The sequence below is a fragment of the Eptesicus fuscus genome, chromosome 1 (genome assembly GCF_027574615.1).
Source record: "Eptesicus fuscus isolate TK198812 chromosome 1, DD_ASM_mEF_20220401, whole genome shotgun sequence".
Classification (NCBI taxonomy): Eukaryota; Metazoa; Chordata; class Mammalia; order Chiroptera; family Vespertilionidae; genus Eptesicus; species Eptesicus fuscus.
Genome location: NC_072473.1, coordinates 75,707,732 through 75,729,200, shown reverse-complemented (window position 1 = coordinate 75,729,200; position 21,469 = coordinate 75,707,732). Strand labels below are relative to the sequence as shown.

The window sequence follows — 21,469 nt, the reverse complement described above, 5'->3', positions numbered from 1 at the left end:
ATATATATATTCTTGATCCAAACACCTATCAAGAGACACTTCAGCCGAAACCGGTTTGGCTCAGTGGATAGAGCGTCGGCCTGCGGACTCAAGGGTCCCAGGTCCGATTCCGGTCAAGGTCATGTACCTTGGTTGTGGGCACATCCCCAGTAGGGGGTGTGCAAGAGGCAGCTGATCGATGTTTCTCTCTCATCGATGTTTCTAGCTCTCTATCCCTCTCTCTTCCTCTCTGTAAAAAATCAATAAAAATATATTTAAAAATAAAAATAAAAATCAATGGGTGATTCTCTCTCATCACTGATATTTCTATCTCTCTCTTCTCCCTTCCTCTCTCTGAAATCAATAAAAATATATTTTTTAAAAAAGAGACACTTCAGATGTTTCCATGTCTTGGCCACTGTGAATAATGCTAATCTCAGTAATTTTAAAAACTCTCCAGGTGATACCAATATGAAGCCAAGTATGAGAACCACTGCTATATAGAAACTGGATGGGACCGTTATTTTGCAAATTTTACAAATAAGTAAGTTAAGGCCCAGCAATTCAAGTGGCTTTTCTTAAAGTTCCACAGGGATTTAGGGATAGATCTGTGACCAGCTTTAAAATCCCCACAATCTACTTTTTATTTCTTAAATATAAAAGAAAGCAAAAACATAGGGCTAGAAATGGTATCAACATAACAATGTAAAAATTAGGAATAATATAGTGAGTGGTATGACCTGGACCAAGAAAGATGTTTATATTTAATGTTCCTATTTTGGAGACTTAGCACAAATATAATACAACTAGAAGCCTGGTGCACAGAATCTGTGCACTGGTGGGGGGGAGTCCTTCAGCCTGGCCTGCACCCTCTCACAGTCCAGGACCCCTCAGGGGATGTCTGCATGTGGGGAGTGGGCCTAAATTGGCAGGCAGACATCCCTCTCACAGTCTAGGAGCCCTCACTCCTTACCGCCAATCTGCTTGCTGCTCCTTACCGCTCAGCTGACTACTTCTTAGCACTGTGGTAGAGGTTGGAGAGGCTTCCACCACTGCCACTGCGCTTGCCAGCTGTAAACCCAGCTTCTTGCTGAGCGGCACTCCCCCTGTGGGAGTGCACTGACCACCAGGGGGCAGCTCTTGTGATGAGCATCTGCCCCCTGGTGGTCAGTGCGTCTCATAGCAACTGGTCATTCTGGTCGTTGCGCCGTAATGGTCATTTAGGCTTTTATTATAAAGATATGACTTTACTCAAATGTAATCCCAAATAAGTGGAATCATAAGATAGTCCCCAAATCTTCTTTTATTTACTAATTTTAAATCTTTTTCCTACAATTACTTTACTAAAAACAGTTTCATACTGAAATAAGCAGGACTAATACATATTTCACCTCCCATTAATTTACCTGCAAATTCTTGGGTAGCAATGCTTAAACGAGAAAAAAAGTAAGAAGATGTAACTGAAAAGATAACTAGTGAAATAGCAACCAGGTCAATTATAAAACATGTAAATAACTTAATCCTATCTAATAAAAGAGTAATATGCAAATGAACCATCACTCCAACACACAAGATGGCTGCCCCCATGTGGTCAAAGATGGCTTCCCCCATGTGGACACAAGATGGCTGCCACAAAATGGCTGGCAAGGGAGGGCAGTTGTGGGCAATCAGGCCAGCAGGGGAGGGCAGTTGGGAGGGACCAGGCCTGAAGAGGGCAGTTGGGGGGAACCAGGCCTGTAGGGGAGGGCAGTTAGAGGTGACCAGGCCTGCAGAGGAGGGCAGTTGGGGGGAACCAGGCCTGTAGGGGAGGGTAAATGGGGGGGGGACCAGGCTTGCAGGGGAGGGCAGTTGGGGGAGAACCAGGCCTGCAGGGGAGGGTAGTTGGGGGCAACCAGGCCGGCAGGGGAAAGCAGTTAGGGGCAACCACGCTGGCAAGGGAGGGCACTTAGGGGTGACAGGGCCAGCTAGGGAGGGCAGTTAGGGGCAATCAGACAGGCAGGCAGGTGAGCGGTTGGGAGCCATCAGTCCTGGATTGTGAGAAGGATGTATGACTGCCCGTTTAGGCCCGATCCCACCCAGATCAGGCCTAAACAGGCAGTTGGACATCCCTTGTGGGGTCCCAGATTGGAGAGGGTGCAGGCTGGGCTGAGGGACACCCCCCACCCCATGCATGAATTTTGTGCACTGGGCCTCTAGTAATAAATATAATTGGTTATAATCTATAGTCCATATTACCACATAGTTTCTAGATAAAAACATCAAATATTATTAGTGTCACCAAATAAGGGTTTCACATTTCTTAAAATCCCTTTTCTTAAAATGAATGCAATATATTTCTAACAAAGACATAAGAATGGCTGAGGGAACATATGCTAAGGTTCTTCTTTCAATAGTTTACCAAAGGATTTCAATGTGTATATCTCATGTGCCATATAACATTAGAAACTTCAGTGAGAGACTGTGGTCCCTGGTAGACTATGCAATATTTCATAATTTATTCATTGGCTTGTTAATATGAATGTGATGTCACAGTAGTATATTTGTGTTGACTTTGGAATTAATGAACACATTGTCACTTGAAGTTCTTCTGTGGATAGTTTTCTATTCTTCTTAGGAAACTGCCACAGGAGTGATCTAATTTTGCAACATCCAGACATAATGACACATATGTTTAACTCCAAATTTGGATAGAAATATCACTAGAATATAAAATAAACTTCCAAGGAATTTGCCTTTAAAAATTCTAAATGTAAAAAAGTTCATATTTCTCATTCAATATGAGAACAGAAATTATACCTGTTAAAATGTGTGGTTTTGAAATCTCAGCCTGAGGTTTTAGTCAATAACTTCTTAAGTATTATTTTTCCCTTCCCCAACATTTATGTGGCACTAAAATTGAATTGCCTTATAAAGTTTATTATAACTAAATACAAAAACCCAGCTTTTGTTTGACAAAACAACAATCTTCAACCCATATGGAGGAATCATATTGGCTCATTTAGTAAGTACATATAAGGTCTCTCATGACCAAAAATATATATGGAAGAAAGAAATGAAATCCATTCAAAATAAGACGGGTGACCAAAAAAGTTATTGCTTTTTAACTTCTTTAATAACACACTCAGAATTTTACCACAAGAAGGATTCGCAATTCTAATTAACATTTAAACACAATTATAAAGAACAAAAGACTGAACACATTTATGGACAAACGGCAGCATCTGTCTAGGTTCATGAGCTGCCCAATACAGTTTAAATGTATAGCATATGAAGTCACAGACCAATAGGGCTAGAAACCCCACAAATTAATAGCTTAACTATAATCAGATTCAACTTGATACAAAATAATTTTTAACTCATGTGTTGGTCATAGATACACATAGATGTCAATCATAGGGCCTTGCAGATGTGGAAGGCCATTTACTAGTACATTTAAGATGAAGTATAATAGACGACCAGAATAAAATCAATGTCCTTAGTTACTGTTTTATAATTTGAATATGAGCACTTAAAATGTTAATATGAGATAAAAAAATTTCACTATTTAAGTTCACATTACATGAATCTAAATTACAACTGAATACAGAAAAAATCTAGACATACTGTAGCCTCTGGCTTTAAAATAACAGACTGGTGAACACATTTAGAAATTCAAATTATATGAAGTCACAATAGGGAGTGAAAAACCTTAAGACAATTTAATTCATGCACACTGTACAGCTGACTAAACTAAAGAATGGGGCAACTAGACCATAACAATTATTGTGTGCTTTTGAAAATGATAGAAACTACCTTGGTTGTAAGAAATGCAGATTGACCATTTTAGAAGCATTTAATCTTCAAATTATCAACTCAAAATTTCCTATTTTAGGTGAATAAAAGTTGCAGGATGAAAAAAAAAAAGTTGCAGGATGTTAAATGGCTATGAAGTTACTCTTCTGAAGTCAAGATGCCATATGCTGAGGCTTTAGAACAAATGTACACTTCACAAATAAGACATTGAACATAAATTATTAAAAGTCAAGATAATAGTCATATCGAAGTAAGGTAAATTTTCTTGATACACATAAATTTTTCTGATGACTGGTTCAGTAATGAACCTAAAATGAAGTCTGTTAACTCCAAATACAAAACAAATATTAAACTAATTAACTTGGGAGCTTATGTAATATTCTTGCAGAAAAATAGTTATCAAAATTACCAACAAAATGATAGAATATAGTTAAGGCATTGCCCTATTTAACAATCTGTAATAATTCCATTTGCCAATTTTAAGGAGCATTATCTGGTCTATAAATTTTATGCAAATAGACTTCTACTTTGTTGTTACCCAAATTACAGATATCCAAGATACAGATGACATGCACTCTATCCAGTTCAGTTACTGCTCTTATAATATCACCTAAAAATAAAAAGCATATGGTAAGTATTGTAAAATAATTAAATATTACTTTTATTTAATATCATATAAGCTGATGTTTTTTTCTTATATTAACCCTATCCTTCATCTTCCTCTTCCCTCTAATTCATCACACACATTCATTAAAGGTATGATGTAATAACTTCCACAGATAACAGTGAATACATCAAACAGATGCTGCCGACAATGTGAAGATATGGGCTGGTACTTTAAAGCCATATTTAGTTATTTTTAATTTTTATAGTGGAGCAATGCAAATCTTCATATTTTCAAGGCAATAAAAAGAAACTTGTTCATAAAAATGTTTAAAAAGATGACACCAATGCTATACTATAAGGCGCTGCATTACATTATTCTGTACTTATTTTTACCTTTCAGGTTGACCATTTTTACCTTTTAGGTTGACCTTTCACTTTGGAATTATGGAAGGAATGAAAAAGTTTTAAATCAGACAGATTTGAGTTCAAGTTTTAGCTGTTACCCATGCTAGTAAATCTGATTTTCAGTCTAATCACTTTACATATAAGAAAATAATGTTCACATTACAAGGTTCTTATTATTAGGGTTAGACATAACTTATAAAAATGTTCAGGCACAGTGCATGGCACAAAGCTAAATTGACATGATATTGTCAATAATTTTTTTTATCTTAATCCTCACCTGAGGATATGTTTTTACTGATTTGAGAGAGGAAGGATGGAAGGAAGGAAGGAAGAGAGAGAGAAACATCAATTGGTTGCCTCCCCAAGGCACCCCAACTGAGGATTGAACCTGCAACCTAGGTATATGCTCTGACCAGGAATTGAACCCAAAACCTTTCAGTGTGTGGGATGATGTTCCAACCAACTGAGCCACCCGGCCAGGGCATATGATTAATAATCTTATGTGATGAAAAACAAAATAAATCACCTCAGTTTAGATTACCCTATCACTTTTCTAGTGATTTTTGCCCTTCATCTCCCAAATATTAACCAGATATTTTCATGTGACCATGTTAGTGACTATTGGAAGAATATTGGCACTAGAAACTAGTAGGTAGCTGAGAATTTTGCCTTGATCTTCTTCAATAATAACAAACACATATAACAGAAAACATGTGACAGAAATGGATATTGTATGAAGTAAGAAAATAAGTGTACAAATATTTAATGTGCATATTAGGGCACTAATTAAGGAATCTGGAATTTTTGAAAGTTTAAGGAGCTGCAATGTAGGACGTAATACTGCAAGTCAACTAATAATCATCTCTAAAATAGACTGGGAAAATAAAACACCCTCATCACATAAAATTAGCTATTCATGTTCAGTTTATAGTAAGCATTAATACCAAAAGTTACTTAATCATCAGGCACAGCTCATAAGACTTGTTTAAAAACAACATACACTCAAGAGTTTCATCAGCATAGACAGACCATAGATAATAAAGGCTTTCTTAAAATATCTTTTAAATGTAATATCCTTATAAGCTCAATGAAACCTTCTAAAAACTTTACCACATGCTTAGGAAATAGAAATGACAAAGAAAGTGAATAAGGTAATCATGGACACATAATTTTATAGGTATATATAAATAATTTTGGTATAGAGAAATGTTTGGCATATTATGTAGTAGCCTAAACAGTTGGTTGAAGGGTTTCACTATTGGAATTACATACACTCCTAGCACTCCTCAAGGAGTTTATTGCATAGCACTTGAAAAACTAAACATTTATAAGAGAAAACAATTGTACTTTGCTATACTATGGAGGTATGGAGGTATTAAGATTTCAGGCAATTATAAGGTGAGAGGATAAATTGCCTCATCTGAGTTAAAAAAAAGAGAGAAGATTAGAAATTTGCATTGCTCACATATGCATATACCACTTACTATTAGGTCCAATACTTACATTCAGAATTGTATTATAAGAGAAAACTCTTGAGTTAAAAAAAATTTTTTTTAGAAAGAGAGGAAGGGAGAAAGATGGAGAGATATAATCATCGATCAGGTGCTCCTGCACGTCCTCTACTTGGGATCGAGCCTGAAACCTAGGCATGTGCCCTGACTGAGAATCAAACCAGGGGACCTCTTGATTCATAGGTGGACTCTCAACCACTGAGCAACACCGGTAAGGCTGTAAGAGAACATGGTTAATGCCTGCCTGGAATAAAAACCATTAATCCATTCTATTTTATTTTAAATATATATTTTCACTTATAAGTCTTGGGGTACATTTGTAAAATAATTCTTCAAACTATATTAAATGTTAAGGCTATAACTGTTTATATCAGGGGTGGGGAACCTTCTTTCTGCCAAGAGCCACTTGGATATTTATAACATCATTTGCAGGCCATACAAAATGATTAACTTAAAAATTTTATTTCTATGAAAAAAGCTCCTAGATTTATTGAATTTTGTGCCCCACCTGTGGTTGCCTTGGCAAGGCCAGACCAAATGATATGCCTGGCAGACCAGACGGTCCCCACCTCTGGTTTATATAAATATCTTAAGGACAGGACTGTTTACAATATTATTTTCCTCTTTATTGAACATATTGGGGTGACCCAGGTTAACAAAATTATACAGGTTTCAGGTGCACATTCCACAAAACATGACTATTTACAATACTAATTTTATTTTCTGAATTAAAAGAACATTGAGATGGTCATACCTGCAAGGGCTCTTGGACCTGGCATCCTCTCAGAATCAGTTACTTCCTGTGGATACACACAGCTGTAATTCATACAGGCTAATAATGTGTCTATTTGAGATGTTCGGATATCTTCTGGACAGTACAGGGGTAGAAATGCAACATCAATTGCTCTCTCATGGTTTAGACCTGTTAAAGAAAAATGACACTATTAAAGTTTAGTGGGTTAGCTAATGAGGCCAAGTTGCTGATTTGATCCTAACATATGCCAAATAGCTTCGCACCTGTAAAAAAGTTTGAGCCCTGGCCGGTGTGCTTAGTGGTTGGAGCATCAGTCCACACTCTGAAGGGTCGAGGATTTGATTCCCAGCCAAAGGCATGTGCTTGGGTTGCAGGTTCATTCCCCAGCTGAGTCTGGGCATGTGTAGGAGGCAACCAAATGATGTGTCTCTCTCACATTGATGATCTCTCTCTCTCTCTCTCTCTCCTCTCTCTCTCTCTCTCTCCCCCTCTCCCTCCCTCCCTCCCTCCCCTCCCTCCCTCCCTCCCTCCCTCCCCTCCCTCCCTCCCTCCCTCCTTTCCACGCTATCCTTGGGTGAGGATAAAAAAAAGACAGTTTGAAAACTGTGGCCTAAACTCTTAGCTGTGCAAAGATTTATGAATACATGCTATTGGTTGAAAGAGGAGATGGCTCAGTGCAGTCTTTCACCACTGCCGGAAATAACATTCCAAAAAATTTTCCCTACTGATGAAAGCTTGAAGGTTAAAATCTTAATATGCAGAGAATGGCCTAGTCACATAAATGAAGACTTGTATAGTGCTTTCTTCATCATTCATGAGAGGACTATTGGTTCCCTTATTGCATTTGGACTTAAGGATATATGGTATGGTATGGTATGGTATGGTATGGTATGGTATGGTATGGTATGGTATGGTATGTATGGTATGCTATGCACCATAATAACTAGGTCCAATCTGTCCTCAAATATATAAATGTCAATAACTTACCCTTAGGGCTATAAGAGGCTACAGTAGAAAAGAGGCTATAGGGGACCAACCAAACTGAATACTGACCTATTACTGTCATCTTTTTACATGGGTCAATGTCAGTTAGGGTGGACAAAAGACTTCCTAGAGGCAAGGGTCTGAAGGATGAATAGCTTTTAAGTAAACAGGAGGGTATTTCAGGCAGGGAATGGAGTAGCCAAAAGTATAGGCCAGAGTAAGGAGCCCATTGTGGCTGAAGCAAGGGTAAACACACAGAGCAAAACTATGAATTCTATCTAGTTACCCAAACCAGAAACTTGGGAGCTATCCATAACTCCTCCCTTTCATTCTTCCATGATATTTGGCAAAGAGTCCTATAGATTCTATGACCTTAATATCTCTCCTATTCACCCTTACAACGATTCTTAACTCCTTAATATGGTCCAATGATGTGTAAACAAAGTCCTTCCTGTTGAGCTGCAAATTAATCCAGAAATGCAAGTCTATTATTTGCTTTTTATGGGCAAATGACACAAAATGCCATAGCTTTAATGTAACATATGACCAAGGGCTAAAGATTTGCAAGGAATTACTAAAATTTGGTTTTCATAAACTAAAATAGCCATGTTATCTAGAATTTACTGAGGATTCCAACTCAGTATTACAAGTATAGCTACCTCATGAATCTTAGCAGTGCTGCAAAACCCTTGTAAATGTGCACATTCTGGTGTCTTATTTCCTTGATGCTAAGATTAAATTTAACTCTCAGATATACCATCAATTTAATAAGTATTTTATTTTATTTACTTAGTTTCTTAAATATACTTTTATTGATTTCAAAGAGGAAGGAAGAGGAGAGAGAGATAGAAACATCAATGATGAGAGAGAATCATTGATTGGCTGCCTTCTGCACGTGCAACCAAGGCATGGGCCCTTGACCAGAATCGAACCTGGGACCCTTCAGTCCACAGGCTGATGCTCTATCCACTGAGCCAAACTGCTGGGGGCTAATAGGTATCATACCTAATGATAGACAAACATGTAAATTGACCGTACCTCCGCTATGCCCACAGACAATCAGAGTGAGTATGCAAATTAACCCAACAAAGATGGTGGTTAATTTGCATATGTAGGCACCCAGCAGCCTGGGTCCTGGGAACTTTCTCGGCACCGAGGTCACTCTGAGGTAGGCCCCGAGTGGGTCCTGAGCAACCTGGGAAGACTGATAAACTTAGTAACTTGGTTATAAGAATCCAAAAAGGTGATCTAGGGTTTTTCCACCACACTCATGGAGAAAAAAACGAAGGTCCGCTGCTAGAGGGCTAAGAAATGTCATATCCTGCCCTAGCTGGTTTGGCTCAGTGGATAATGCCTAGGCCTGCCGACCACGGGGTCTGGGTTTGATTCTGATCAAGGGCATGTACCTAGGTTGCAGGCTTCTCCCTGGCTGGGGCCCAGATCAGGGCTCATGCAGGAGGCAACCAATCAAAGTGTCCCTCTCACTTTGATGTTTCTCTCTGTCTTTCCCTTTCTCTTCCACATTCTCTAAAAATCAATGGAAACATATCCTCAGGTGAGGATAAAAAAAAAAAAAGAAAGAAATGTCATATCCTATGAAAGACACATTTTGAAAATGCCTAAAGAAAGTTGTCATTTTTTCATGGTGAAGGGACTGGAGTCCGTGTTGATGAAAACACCTTGGTGGCTGCGGTGACTGGCAGTGGCTGCAGCAGTGGGGTGATGGGGCTGGTGCCTTCCCCTGATCAGCCTGGTCGCCTCCTACAAAGGGAGGCCAGACTGCGGCTTAGGCCCACTCCCTGTGGGTAGGACATCCCCTGAATGCTCCCAGTATGTGAGAGGGGGCAGAGTGGGCTGAGGGACGCCCCCCCCCATGCACGAATTTTGTGCACCGGGCCCCTTTTGTACTCGGATGTCGAGTGTGACTTGACACGGTTAGCATTACAATAAAGGAATCGAGAAAAAAGCAAGTGAGTGCAAAGGGTTAAATAAAAAGCAAATACTGCATTCAATGCATCCATTGACCATAAGATGCAGTCCAACTTGCAAATGTGAAAGAAAGAAAATATACTTTGAAATTGAGAAAATATCTGAAGTTGGAAATCTTGATATTTTCAGGAAGGTATCTTTATTATCAGCATGTCATTGATACTACTTTCAGTTGATTCCTAAACTGTAAATTAAGGTGGTGATTTAGATTCTATATTATTAATAACACTAGAGGCCTGGTGAACAAAAATTTGTGCACTCTGGAGGGGGGGTGTCCCTCAGCCTAGCCTGCACCCTCTCACAGTCCAGGAACCCTCAGGGGATGTCCACAGGGGATTGGGCCTAAGCTGGCAGTCAGACATCCCTTTGGCAGCCCGGGAGCCGCAGTTGGACATCCTTAGTGCTGCCGAGGAGGCAGGAGAGGCTCCTGCCACCGCAGCTGCATTCACAGTGGTCAGCCTGGCTTGTGGCTGAGTGAAGCACCCCCTGTGGGAGCACACTGATCACCAGGGGCCAGCTCCTGCATTGAGCGTCTGCCCCCTGGTGGTCAGTGCACATCATAGTGACTGGTCATTCCTGTTCGTTCCCCTTTTAGGGTCAATTTGGATATTACCCTTTTATTATATAGGATTTGTGAGTTCTTTGGTTAAAACTAGAATTCAGAGTTTTGTTAGAGAAATAAACAGGGTTCCTACATATGTTTGTTTTCTTTGTAATAGAAAACTAAGGAGACATAATTTCTATGGCCTGACTTCAACCTAGCCAGAAAATAGGACTAGAAGATATCTAAATTTCTTTGAACTCTAAAATATCTCATCAGGAAAAAAAAATCCCTTTTTTCCCTTCTTGCCAGAAAGCAGACATAAAATTGCTACCAAATGATAGAATTTTGGTTATTATCAAGTACCCAGTAACACCTACTTTTTGTTTTCTTTTAAATATTCTGTTTTGTTTTAGCCATACATGGCTTATTTTTCACTGTCTTTTATCCCTGTTAACCACCTTAAGTCATTGAAAACAAGCAAGATATAAAACAGTATAATTCTAATATGGATTAGAAGTGGTTGGGAAGAATGATAAATTTGCCTTCTTCACATTTGATTCTTGCCTTTATGTGGTGCAAAGCAAAAGCCTCAAAGGTTTACAATTATTTGTAAGATAGCTGAGATGTTTAATGAACCAGTAACATCTTAAAAAGAAGAAAAATATTCAATTTATGTGTTTCCAGATGAACTCATTATTATGGTTACTTTTTTGTGATATAAGGAAAATTGTTGCTGTAATATTTGTTTCCTAGATATAAAACTAAGACTGATAAACTTGACCCCAAAAGACCAAGAATGCACTCTAGTGAAAAGAAGCATCTGAAATTTAGATGTAAGACTCTCTAACAGAGTGAATAGAAATTCACACTTTTCGTAGATTATACACATGTATGTACATATTTATGTGTAAGAAGGTAGGGAAGTGAGAGTGGGAGAGAGTAAAGGAGAAAAAGGAATCTTGATAAAGGTCAAGGTAATTTATTCCAGTAGTACAGATGTAAAAATCTATGAATTGCAATTTCTTTTAGGCATTAAATTCATTTGCCAATTATTTTTCCTTATTCTTTCATTTTAAGGTAACAAGATCTTTCTTTAAAACACAAATTCAAATAAAATGTTTTCCTTGACTTTGAAATTAGTTCATTTTGGCTAAAATTTTATATTAGATATATTTTTATGTACATTTTCACTCATCAAAAACAAACTTAAAATAAATATATAAAAATGTATTGATTCCTTTATAATTCTATAAATTCTGCAGCTACTTCTCAATTTTAAACAACCTGAGGAAATTAGCTTATTTCCCTTATCAGACATGGGATGTTTATTCAGTAGTTTTTTTCTGTTCAACTGGAGTTACGTGAGAATTTTATTTTCTTCAGAGCTAAACAGACCCCTGTTTATAGGAGCATCTATTGATTAGTACCCTTTTTTCTTTAACACATATTTTAGCTTTCGATGGTTCAGATGCTCTGAATAAGAGACAGAGAATATGGGCAAGAAAGTGATGGCTAACAGAGAACAGAATCAGTTTTAGAAGTAGTCAGTATGGGAATGAAAGAATATGTTGGAACCAAGATGGCGGCATAGTTAAACAACTAATCTGCTGCCTCACACAACAATTTCAAAAACACAACTAAAAGACAAAAACGTCTACCACCCAGAACCACGGGAAAGCTGGCTGAGTGGAAGACTGACAACTAAGAACAGAAAGGAGCACAATCGCTGAAAAGCTGAGGTACGGAGGCACGCGAATCGGGCCGGCGGCGGGCGGCTGGGTGCGCGGCTTTTCTTCAACCCGCAGGGAGACAAGCTCCCGATCACTCTGAAATCCAGTTTCTGGGGACACTCGGGGGACCCAGACACCTACGGGGAGAAGCTGGACTCTCGGCCATCGGGTCGGAAAGTGAGAGTGACTTTTTTGCGGTGGTGCGCCCAGCAATCATTGTTTACTGCGCTGGACCGTGGGGCGCAGGGACTTGGAAACGGGAAAGGCAGAGACGGCTGACGGCAGCCATCGCTGTTGGCCACGCCCCAGCCTAGTGACGCCCTGAGACCCCGCCCCGCCCTGAGGCCCTGCCCTGAGGCCCCGCCCCGCACATTCTACAAACCCGCCCAGGCTCCGCACAGCGGCTTTTACATATAAATGGCCTGTTCTGTGACAGCTTAACCAACTGCAGCTCCAGTCAGACTGCTCCAAAACCGCCCAAGCAAAGGAGGAGAAAACTAGCCCTTGCTGTAGCTCCTGCTGGGGAACACACAGTACACAAGGGTACACCAAGAGTGTCCACCTCAAGTAACTGGGAGGCTGACCCGTTGAACCAATAGGACACCTAGTACACAAAACTACCCTACCAACTCAGGGAAGCAGAGAATATGAGAAGGCAAGGAAACAGATCACAAACCAAAGAAATGGAGGAAAACAAGCGATTGGACATAGAGTTCAAAACCACGGTTATAAGGTTTTTCAAGAATTTCATGGAAAAGGCTGATAAATTCCATGAGGACCAACTAGAAATTAAACATACACTGACTGAGATAAAAAATATTATACAGAGACCCAAAAGCAGACTAGAGGATTGCAAGAATCAACTCAAAGATTTGGAATACAAAGAGGCCAAGGACACTCCTCCAGAGAAGCATGAAGAGAAGAGAATTCAGAAAGTTGAAGATAGTGTAAGAAGCCTCTGGGACAACTTCAAGCGAACCAACATCAGAATTATGGGGGTACCAGAAGAAGAGAGAGAGCAAGATGCTGAAAACCTATTTGAAGAAATAATGAATGAAAACTTCCCCCACCTGATGAAAGAAATAGACTTACAAGTCCAGGAAGTGCACAGAACCCCAAACAAAAGGAATCCAAAGAGGACTACACCAAGACACATCATAATTAAAATGCCAAGAGCAAAAGACAAAGAGAGAATCTTACAAGCAGCAAGAGAAAAACAGTTAGTTACCTACAAGGGAGCTCCCATACGATTATCAGCTAATTTCTCAACAGAAACCATGCAGGCCAGATGGGAGTAGCAAGAAATATTCAAAGTGATGAATAGCAAGAACCTACAACCAAGATTACTCTACCCAGCAAAGTTATCATTCAGAATTGAAGGGCAGATAAAGACCTTCACAGATAAGAAAAAGCTAAAGGAGTTCATCACCACCAAACCAGCATTATATGAAATGCTGAAAGGTATTCCTTAAAAAGAGGAAAAAGAAGAAGAAAGATAAAAATTATGAACAACAAATACATATCTATCAACAAGTGAATCTAAAAGTCAAGTGAATTAAAAATCTGAGGAACAGAATAAACTGGTAAACTTATTAGAATCAGAGGCATAGAATGGGAGTGGATTGATAATTCTCAGGGGGAAAGGGGTGTCTGTGTGGGGAGTATGGGAAGAGACTGGACAAAAATCATACACCTATGGATAAGGACAGCGGGGGGGGGGAGGTAAGGGCAGAGGGGGGGTGGGAACTGGGTGGTGGGGAGATATGTGGGGAAAAAGGAGAAACAATTGTAATCTGAACAATAAAGATTCATATAAAAAAAAAAAGAAAGAAAAAAAAGAAGTAGTCAGTATGGGATGAGGAAAGTTCCCTAGGTTCCCAATCTTTTCCCCCCAAATACTTTCCAAGGACTTGCCAATGTTTAAAGCCCACAGTTAGAGCTTAACCCTTTGCACTCGCTTGCTTTTTTCTCGATTCTTTTATTCTAATGCTAACCGTGTCGAGTCACACTCGACATCTGAGTGCAAAAGGTTCTAATGTATTCCAGAACTAGTGCTCTATTCCTTTGGTTTGAACCAAACAAAAGCGCTCCTTGGGCTTAATTATTTTGTGAGGGTACTTCATTTTTTTTTGAAGCAAAATACTATAATCTATATTTAAAATATGTTAAATGAATAATATCCAAAGGGAAAAACAGTTGACTTACCTAGGATGGTTATTTCAAAATGTCCAAGACTTCGGGCACTCTTAAAATCACTAAGTTTTGGGGGCCTTTCTTCTGGTGCTATGTATTTTGCAGGCTGACAATTATACTGCTGAGTAAGAAAATTTTTGTGTTCGAAAACAAATTTCCGTGGAATACTTTCAGGATAAACAAAGCTGTAACGTAGGTGATCTCTTAAGCCAAACTTTTTCTCTCTCCACAGTTGACTTTCCCACCTATGAGTTAGAGTTTTTCTGGCTTTCCATTTAATACCAGTGCTTGCATTTTCTCTACCTGTTAAAGACACAATAAGATAAATACAATTGACCTATAAATTAAGCAAATAAAGCCATTTTCTACAAAAAAGAGCACAGATTAAAGAGGAATAGTTTAAGTAACTTTAAAAATCTAACAACCACCTACAAAATGTAGATTGAATATCTAAAAGATAATTCTTATTAAAGTGAGGAAAGAACTAAATTTACTTTCAAAATAAACTCTTACTCTAAAGTATTACAAAGTAATATTGTTTTCTCTGCTAATGGCTTTATGGAGATTTGTTAATTATCTTCTTTATATTTTTTTCTGTATTTTCTAAATGTTCTTAAATAAACATATATCCCTTTTATATTCAGTGACAAGTTCAAGGTAAAACAAATTCATGAAAATAATAACCTTTAGAGATGGAACCACCACTCACTATTGGTGGAATTTAAGATTAAAACAATATTTTGTTAATCTTTGCTAAAAGTAGCCTGAACAAATACAAGACAGTCTTTTCCTTGCATATAACTCACCTTCAAAAGGACCATTTATTTATATGATACCTCTTTCAGATATAAATGACATATGGAAAACAAAGGGAACTAAATTGAGATGAAAGACTGCTTCAATTCTAGATTGTTCTCTAACATCAAGTTAATTTATCATTTATGTACAGTTTATCTAACACAGTTTATAAGGCAGAATATAATCTCTCCCCCACACATTATGACATTCATTCATTCAGCAAATAATTATTAAGCACCTATTATGTACTAGACACTGTGCTAAGAAATTTTGTGAAATACGGTTTTAATTGAATACTATACCCTGGAAACTGAAGATATATGGTAGAATCAGAAAAAAATAGATTTTGGAACAAGACCCTCATGTTGTCAGTTCTGCTAGCTGAGGAAAGCTGACAGCAACTCTGTTTCAAAGTTTACCATGGCTGCTGAATTGCTTCCATGCAGGCTGCTTATACCTTGCTGTTCATTATTACCCTAGCATTAAAAAAAACCCAAACAAACACAACAACCTTGATGAGACAGAAAGGAGCATCAACAGTAAGGTTTCAGTTTGGTTAATATATTACTTCTGCTTTCCTAACTTTATTCCATATTCTTAGACTACTTTTTGGGTACTTTTTAAAAAATATGTTTTTATTCATTTCAGAGAGGAAGGGAGAGAGAGATAGAGACATCAATGATGAGAGCGAATCATTGATCGGCTGCCTCCTGCACGCCCCTGACTAGGGATCCAGCCTGCAACCAGGGCATGTGCCCTTGACCAGAATCAAACCCGGGACCCTTCACTCGGCAGACCGATGCTCTATCCACTGAGCCAAATCAGCTACTTTTTGGTTTCTTAAACCTCACAAGAGACTTACTAAAATTTTATTACAAGGTAAAATACCAGATTAAATTATAAGAAAAGATGAAGAAGATGAACACACACTTCTTACCAGGAATTTAAAATACTGCAATGTGCCGAAGCCAGTGTGGCTCAGTGGATAGAGCATCGGCCTGCGGACTGAAGGGTCCCGGGTTTGATTCCGGTCAAGGGCACGTACCTTGGTTGTGGGCACATCCCCAGTAGAGAGTGTGCAGGAGGCAGCTGATCGATGCTTCTCTCTCATCGATGTTTCTAACTCTCTATCCCTCTCCCTTCCTCTCTGTAAAAGAAATCAATAAAATATATTTAAAATAAATAAATAAATAAAATAAAATACTGCAATATTACAAGACTCTTTAAACTCAAAATTCAGTTGAATTCATTTAACATCTCATAAAATGCTTGACAACAAAAATAATAAAATATTTAATCACACATGAAAAGGAAAGGAATCAATCAATGCCAACAGAAAAACTCAAGCTAATAGTATTAGACTAAACTGAGAATTGGGCAATTATTTAATATCTTTACTTTCTAGAAATAAATCTCCCTTCCCTAAACTAATAAAAGTACATAATTAGAGCAGCAATAAATAGCTATGACAATGACCCAAGTTATATCGTGTGCTCATGATTGACTTGTTAAAAAATATAGCATGCAAAGAACAAGTTATAAGCTATTCTAATTTTTAAAAATTAAGTAATTACATTTACCTTATAAAAAAACCTATGGTTGACCATGGCAGGAATAAGTCAGAATATTTTATATGCCTATTTTCTTTTTTTCAGTGTTAATATTAAGGACTGGCAAGGTATAAATATAGTAAAAATTCCTCTGAAAAATCATGCTTTTTTATTTTTTAATTTAGTAACTTGGGACTGTAATTACCTATTCCAATTATATGTTCATAATCAATATAAATGTGTATAAATTTAATAAAAGAGGTATTTGTAGACACTGGTTATCAACAGCAATATTTTAAAGGTAATATTAGGAAACAGACCAAATACATCTAGAGTTCAGGTTTTTCTAAAAATAAGAATATTATGAACTAGAATTATTTTATTTTTAGCTTGAATATTGTTAAAATTGCCATAAGAAACACATTATCTTTTTTAAAAATGTTTTTATTGATTTTAGAGAGAGGGATAGATAGGTAGATAGAAACATTGATGAGAGAGAAACATCTATCAGTTGCCTCCCACACGCCTTCTACTGGGGATCGAGCCTGCCTGACTGGGAATCAAACAGGTGACCTCTTGGTTCATGGATTGACACTCAACCACTGAGCAACATAGGCCGGGCCACATTATGTTTTTAAGCCTAAAGCATGATTATGATACAGGTTAATTATCTAGAAAAATTATACTTTTGTATAAATATATATGATTATATAATGTAATTGTAATGATCACTATTATTTTAATGATTCATTTTACCCTTCTTTCTGTTGAGAACAGATTTATAGTTAAATGAGGAAAATATTCAGGGGAAAACCACATTTAGGTTGTGAGGTAAAAAAGGACACAGTATAAATGCTTGCATGTAGGAATGGTGATTTTTTTTTTCCTTCACAAAACCTACTCTGAGCATGTCATTATGTAGATAAGAGTTATAGGCAGGGGTGTATGGAGACATGGGAGAGGGAGAGGAACTATTTTCATTTCCTCTTCCTCTCTTGGTTCCACTGACCCTCACCCTGGAACAAGATCTATAAGACTAGAAAAGAATAAGGTAGTCTAGTCAGTGATAAGTTCTATGATTAGTAGCAAGTATATAACAGACTTTTTAAAGAGTTGTATAAGTCAGAGGTTACCTGCAATGTCTTGTATTTCAGTAGCACTATTACTGTGTATTGTTAACATTCAATGTATGTTTTATCTATTTATCTAAGTTATCAGATATAAATGATAAAATGTTCAACTTTGTAGCCTTAAAAAAACCCAGCACTATAAGTCCACACTCACAGACTATATATTCACAAATGAGTCTCTTTTGGATAGTAATTTCCAAAACTATTATGAAACATAGCTGGGAATACATCAGTAACCATGTTAACACACATAAAACTAATTCATTCATTAAAATTGCAATATAGTAAACAAATAGGACTATATCAAACTAAAAAGCTTCTGCACAGAAAAGGAAACCATCAACAAGATGAAAAATCAAGCTACTGAATAGGAGAAAATAATTGCAAATCATATGAGTGGTTAACATCCAAAATATCTAAATAACTTATTCAACTTAATAGCAAACCCTCCCCCCAAAACAATCTGATTTTAAAATGGGCAGAGGATCTGAACAGACATTTTTCCAAAGAAGACATACATATGGCCAACAGGTACATGGAAAGGGTCTCAACGTCACTAATCATCAGAGAAATGCACATCAAAAACATAATGAGATATCACCTCACATTTAGAATGGCTATTATTAAAAATACTAGAGGCCTGGTGCATGAAATTCGTGCACAGGGGTGTGTGTCTCTCAGCCCAGCCTGCACCCTCTCCAATCTGGGACCCCATTTAGGCCCAATATGATCGGGCCTGAACGGGCAGTTGGATATCCCTCTCACAATCCAGGACTGCTGGCTCCCAACTGCTCTCCTTCCTGCCTTCCTGATTGCCCCTAACTGCTTCTGCCTGCCAGCCTGATCACCCCCTAACCACTCCCCTGCCAGCCTGATTGATGCCTAACTGTTCCCCTGCCAGCCCTATTGCCCCTAACTTCCCTCCCCTGCAGGCCTGGTCTCTCCCAATTGCTCTCCCCTGCAGGCCTGGGTCCCCCCCAACTGCCCTTCCCTGCAAGCCGGGTTGCCCCCAACTTCCCTCCTCTGCCAGTCTGGTCACCCCTAACTGCCCTCCCCTTCAGGCTTGATCGTCCCCAACTGCCCTCCCTTGCAGGCCTGGTCCCTCCTAACTGCCCTCCCCTGCTGGCCTGATTGCCCACAAATGCCCTCCCTTGCAGGCCTGGTCCTCCCAACTGCCTTCCCCTGCTGGCCATCTTGTGATGGCCATCTTGTATCCACATGGGGGCAGCCATCTTTGACCACATGGGGGCAGCCATCTTGTGTGTTGGAGTGATGGTCAATTTGCATATTACCTCTTTATTAGATAGGACAAGAAATTACAAGTGTTGGTGAGGATGTAGAGAAAAGGGAATCCTTGTGTACTATTGGTGGGAATGTAAATTGGTGCAGCCACTATAGAAAACAGTATGGAGGGTCCTCAAAAAAGTAAAAACAGAACTACTGTATGATTCAGCAAATCCACTTCTGGGTATTAATCCAAAGAAAACAAAAACACTAACTTGAAAAGATAGATGCAGCCCCATGTCTATTGTAGAATTATTTACAACTAGAGGCCTGGTGCAGAAATTTGTGCACGGGTAGGGTCCCTAGGCCTGGCCAGCCATGAGGGCCGATCGGGGCCTTCCGGCTTCTGGTCGCAGCCTTCCTTCCCCAGCTGCTGGCTGCCACCTGGGGCCTTCCTTTATTCTGCGCCGCCCCCTGGTTGTCAGTGAACATAATAATGAGCAATCAAATTCCCAATCTCCTGGTTGAACTCCCGAGGGGACACTTTGCATATTAGCCTTTTATATAGATAGATAGCCAAGATATAGAAACAACCTAAGAGTCCATTGATGGATGAATGGATAATGAAATGTGAATGCATATATATATATGAAATATTATTCAACATAAAATATAACAAAATCTTGCATTTCCAAAAACATGAATGGACCTTGAAGGCATTATGCTAAGTGAAATAAATCAGACACAGAAAGAAAAACACTATTATGATCTCACTTATATGTGAAATTTAAAAAAAAACACAAGGAAAAAAAACAGAGTTCATAGATACAGAGAACAGATTAGTGAATGCCAGAGGTGAGGAGTGAAATGGGTGAAAGGGGTCAAAAGGTGTAAATTTCCAGTCATAAAATAAGTTATGGGGACAAAATGTACACAGGGTGACTATAGTTAATAATACTCTGTTGCATATTTGAAAGTTACTAGGAGGGTAGATCTTAAAATTTCTTATCACAAGAAAAAATGTAAATATGTATGGAGACAGATGTTAACTAGACTTATTGTGGTGCACACTTCACAATATATACGAATATCAAATCATGTTGCACACTTGAAACTAATATCATGTTATATGCCAATTACAATAAATTTAAAAAAATAAAAAAAATGATGAATGTAAAAGAGCTTTGTAGTTTAAAAAGAATCATTATAAACTTCATTAGCCACTTCCTGAGAAACTATCTTGTAACATAAATGCCTTTGGAGGCTTGGCACACTAACTTTTTGTTATTGTTAATCCTCACCCGAGGATATTTTTTCATTTTTAGGGAGAATGGAATAGAGAGGGAAAGACAGAGAGAAACATCGATATGAGAGAAACACATTGATTGATTGTCTCCTGCAAGCGCCCTGACCAGGGCCGGGGGCATGGAGGAGGCTGCAACCAAGGTACATGCCCTTGACAGGAATCGAACCTGGGACCCTTTAGTCTGCAGGCTGACGCTCTACCCACTGAAGCAAACCGGCTAGGGCTGGCACAATAACTTAATAAGGTTTGGTCTCTAGCCATGAATGGGGATGTTCTTTTTTTAAATAATTACGACCACTTAATTATCAGTTTCTTTGAGATTTGTCTGAAGTAACTAAAAATTATCAGTATGTTTTCTATATTGTTAGTAGTCAAGAAAGAAATGTAGAAAAAGACAAATGAAATATAAAGGCAATTATCCACACTGGGACCCTTCAGTCCACAGGCCAATTTTCTATCCACTGAACCAAACTGGCTAGAGCATATAAATATAAATTACTTATCTCATATTACTATTGCTACATTACCTTTCCTTTGTTTAGTATATGTATGTAATATCCTTGGTCATTCATTTATATTCAAATTTTTTATATGTTTGCTTAAGTGTGTCTTTTATACGCTGCATATAACTAGGTAAATTTTTAAAGCTCATCTTTGAAAGCTTAACATGTTTACATTTATTTAAATTTTTAATGTATTTGGAATTATTTAGGTCATGTTATTTTGTATTTTATAGTTTTTCCTCTGCTTCCCCCCCCTTTTTTCTGCCTTCTACTGTCCCTATCAAATTATCATAATTCTCCTTATTTTCTTGTTGCTTTGGAAGTTATACCTTCTATGCCTGTTCTTTCAGCTTGCCGTTAAAATTTTAACTTTCATGTCTAAATTTATTATGTCTATAGTTCATCTTCCCACCTATTTTATTTTAAATTGTATTTTATTTTCATTTGATTCAAATCTCAGGAAACTATTTA

General features: G+C 38.2%; 1 protein-coding gene across 1 annotated transcript in view; it reads right to left on the bottom strand.

The window, feature by feature from the left end:
- Positions 1-4,250: 4,250 nt before the first annotated feature.
- Positions 4,251-21,469, bottom strand: part of RADX (RPA1 related single stranded DNA binding protein, X-linked) — a 70,535-nt gene continuing 53,316 nt past the window's right edge. Inside the window, exons 12-14 of the mRNA XM_054719228.1 lie at positions 14,500-14,790; positions 7,048-7,215; positions 4,251-4,381 (exon numbers count right to left, since the gene is read on the bottom strand). Coding sequence (XP_054575203.1) covers positions 4,251-4,381; positions 7,048-7,215; positions 14,500-14,790 — 590 coding nt within the window. The remainder of the gene's footprint in view (positions 4,382-7,047; positions 7,216-14,499; positions 14,791-21,469) is intronic.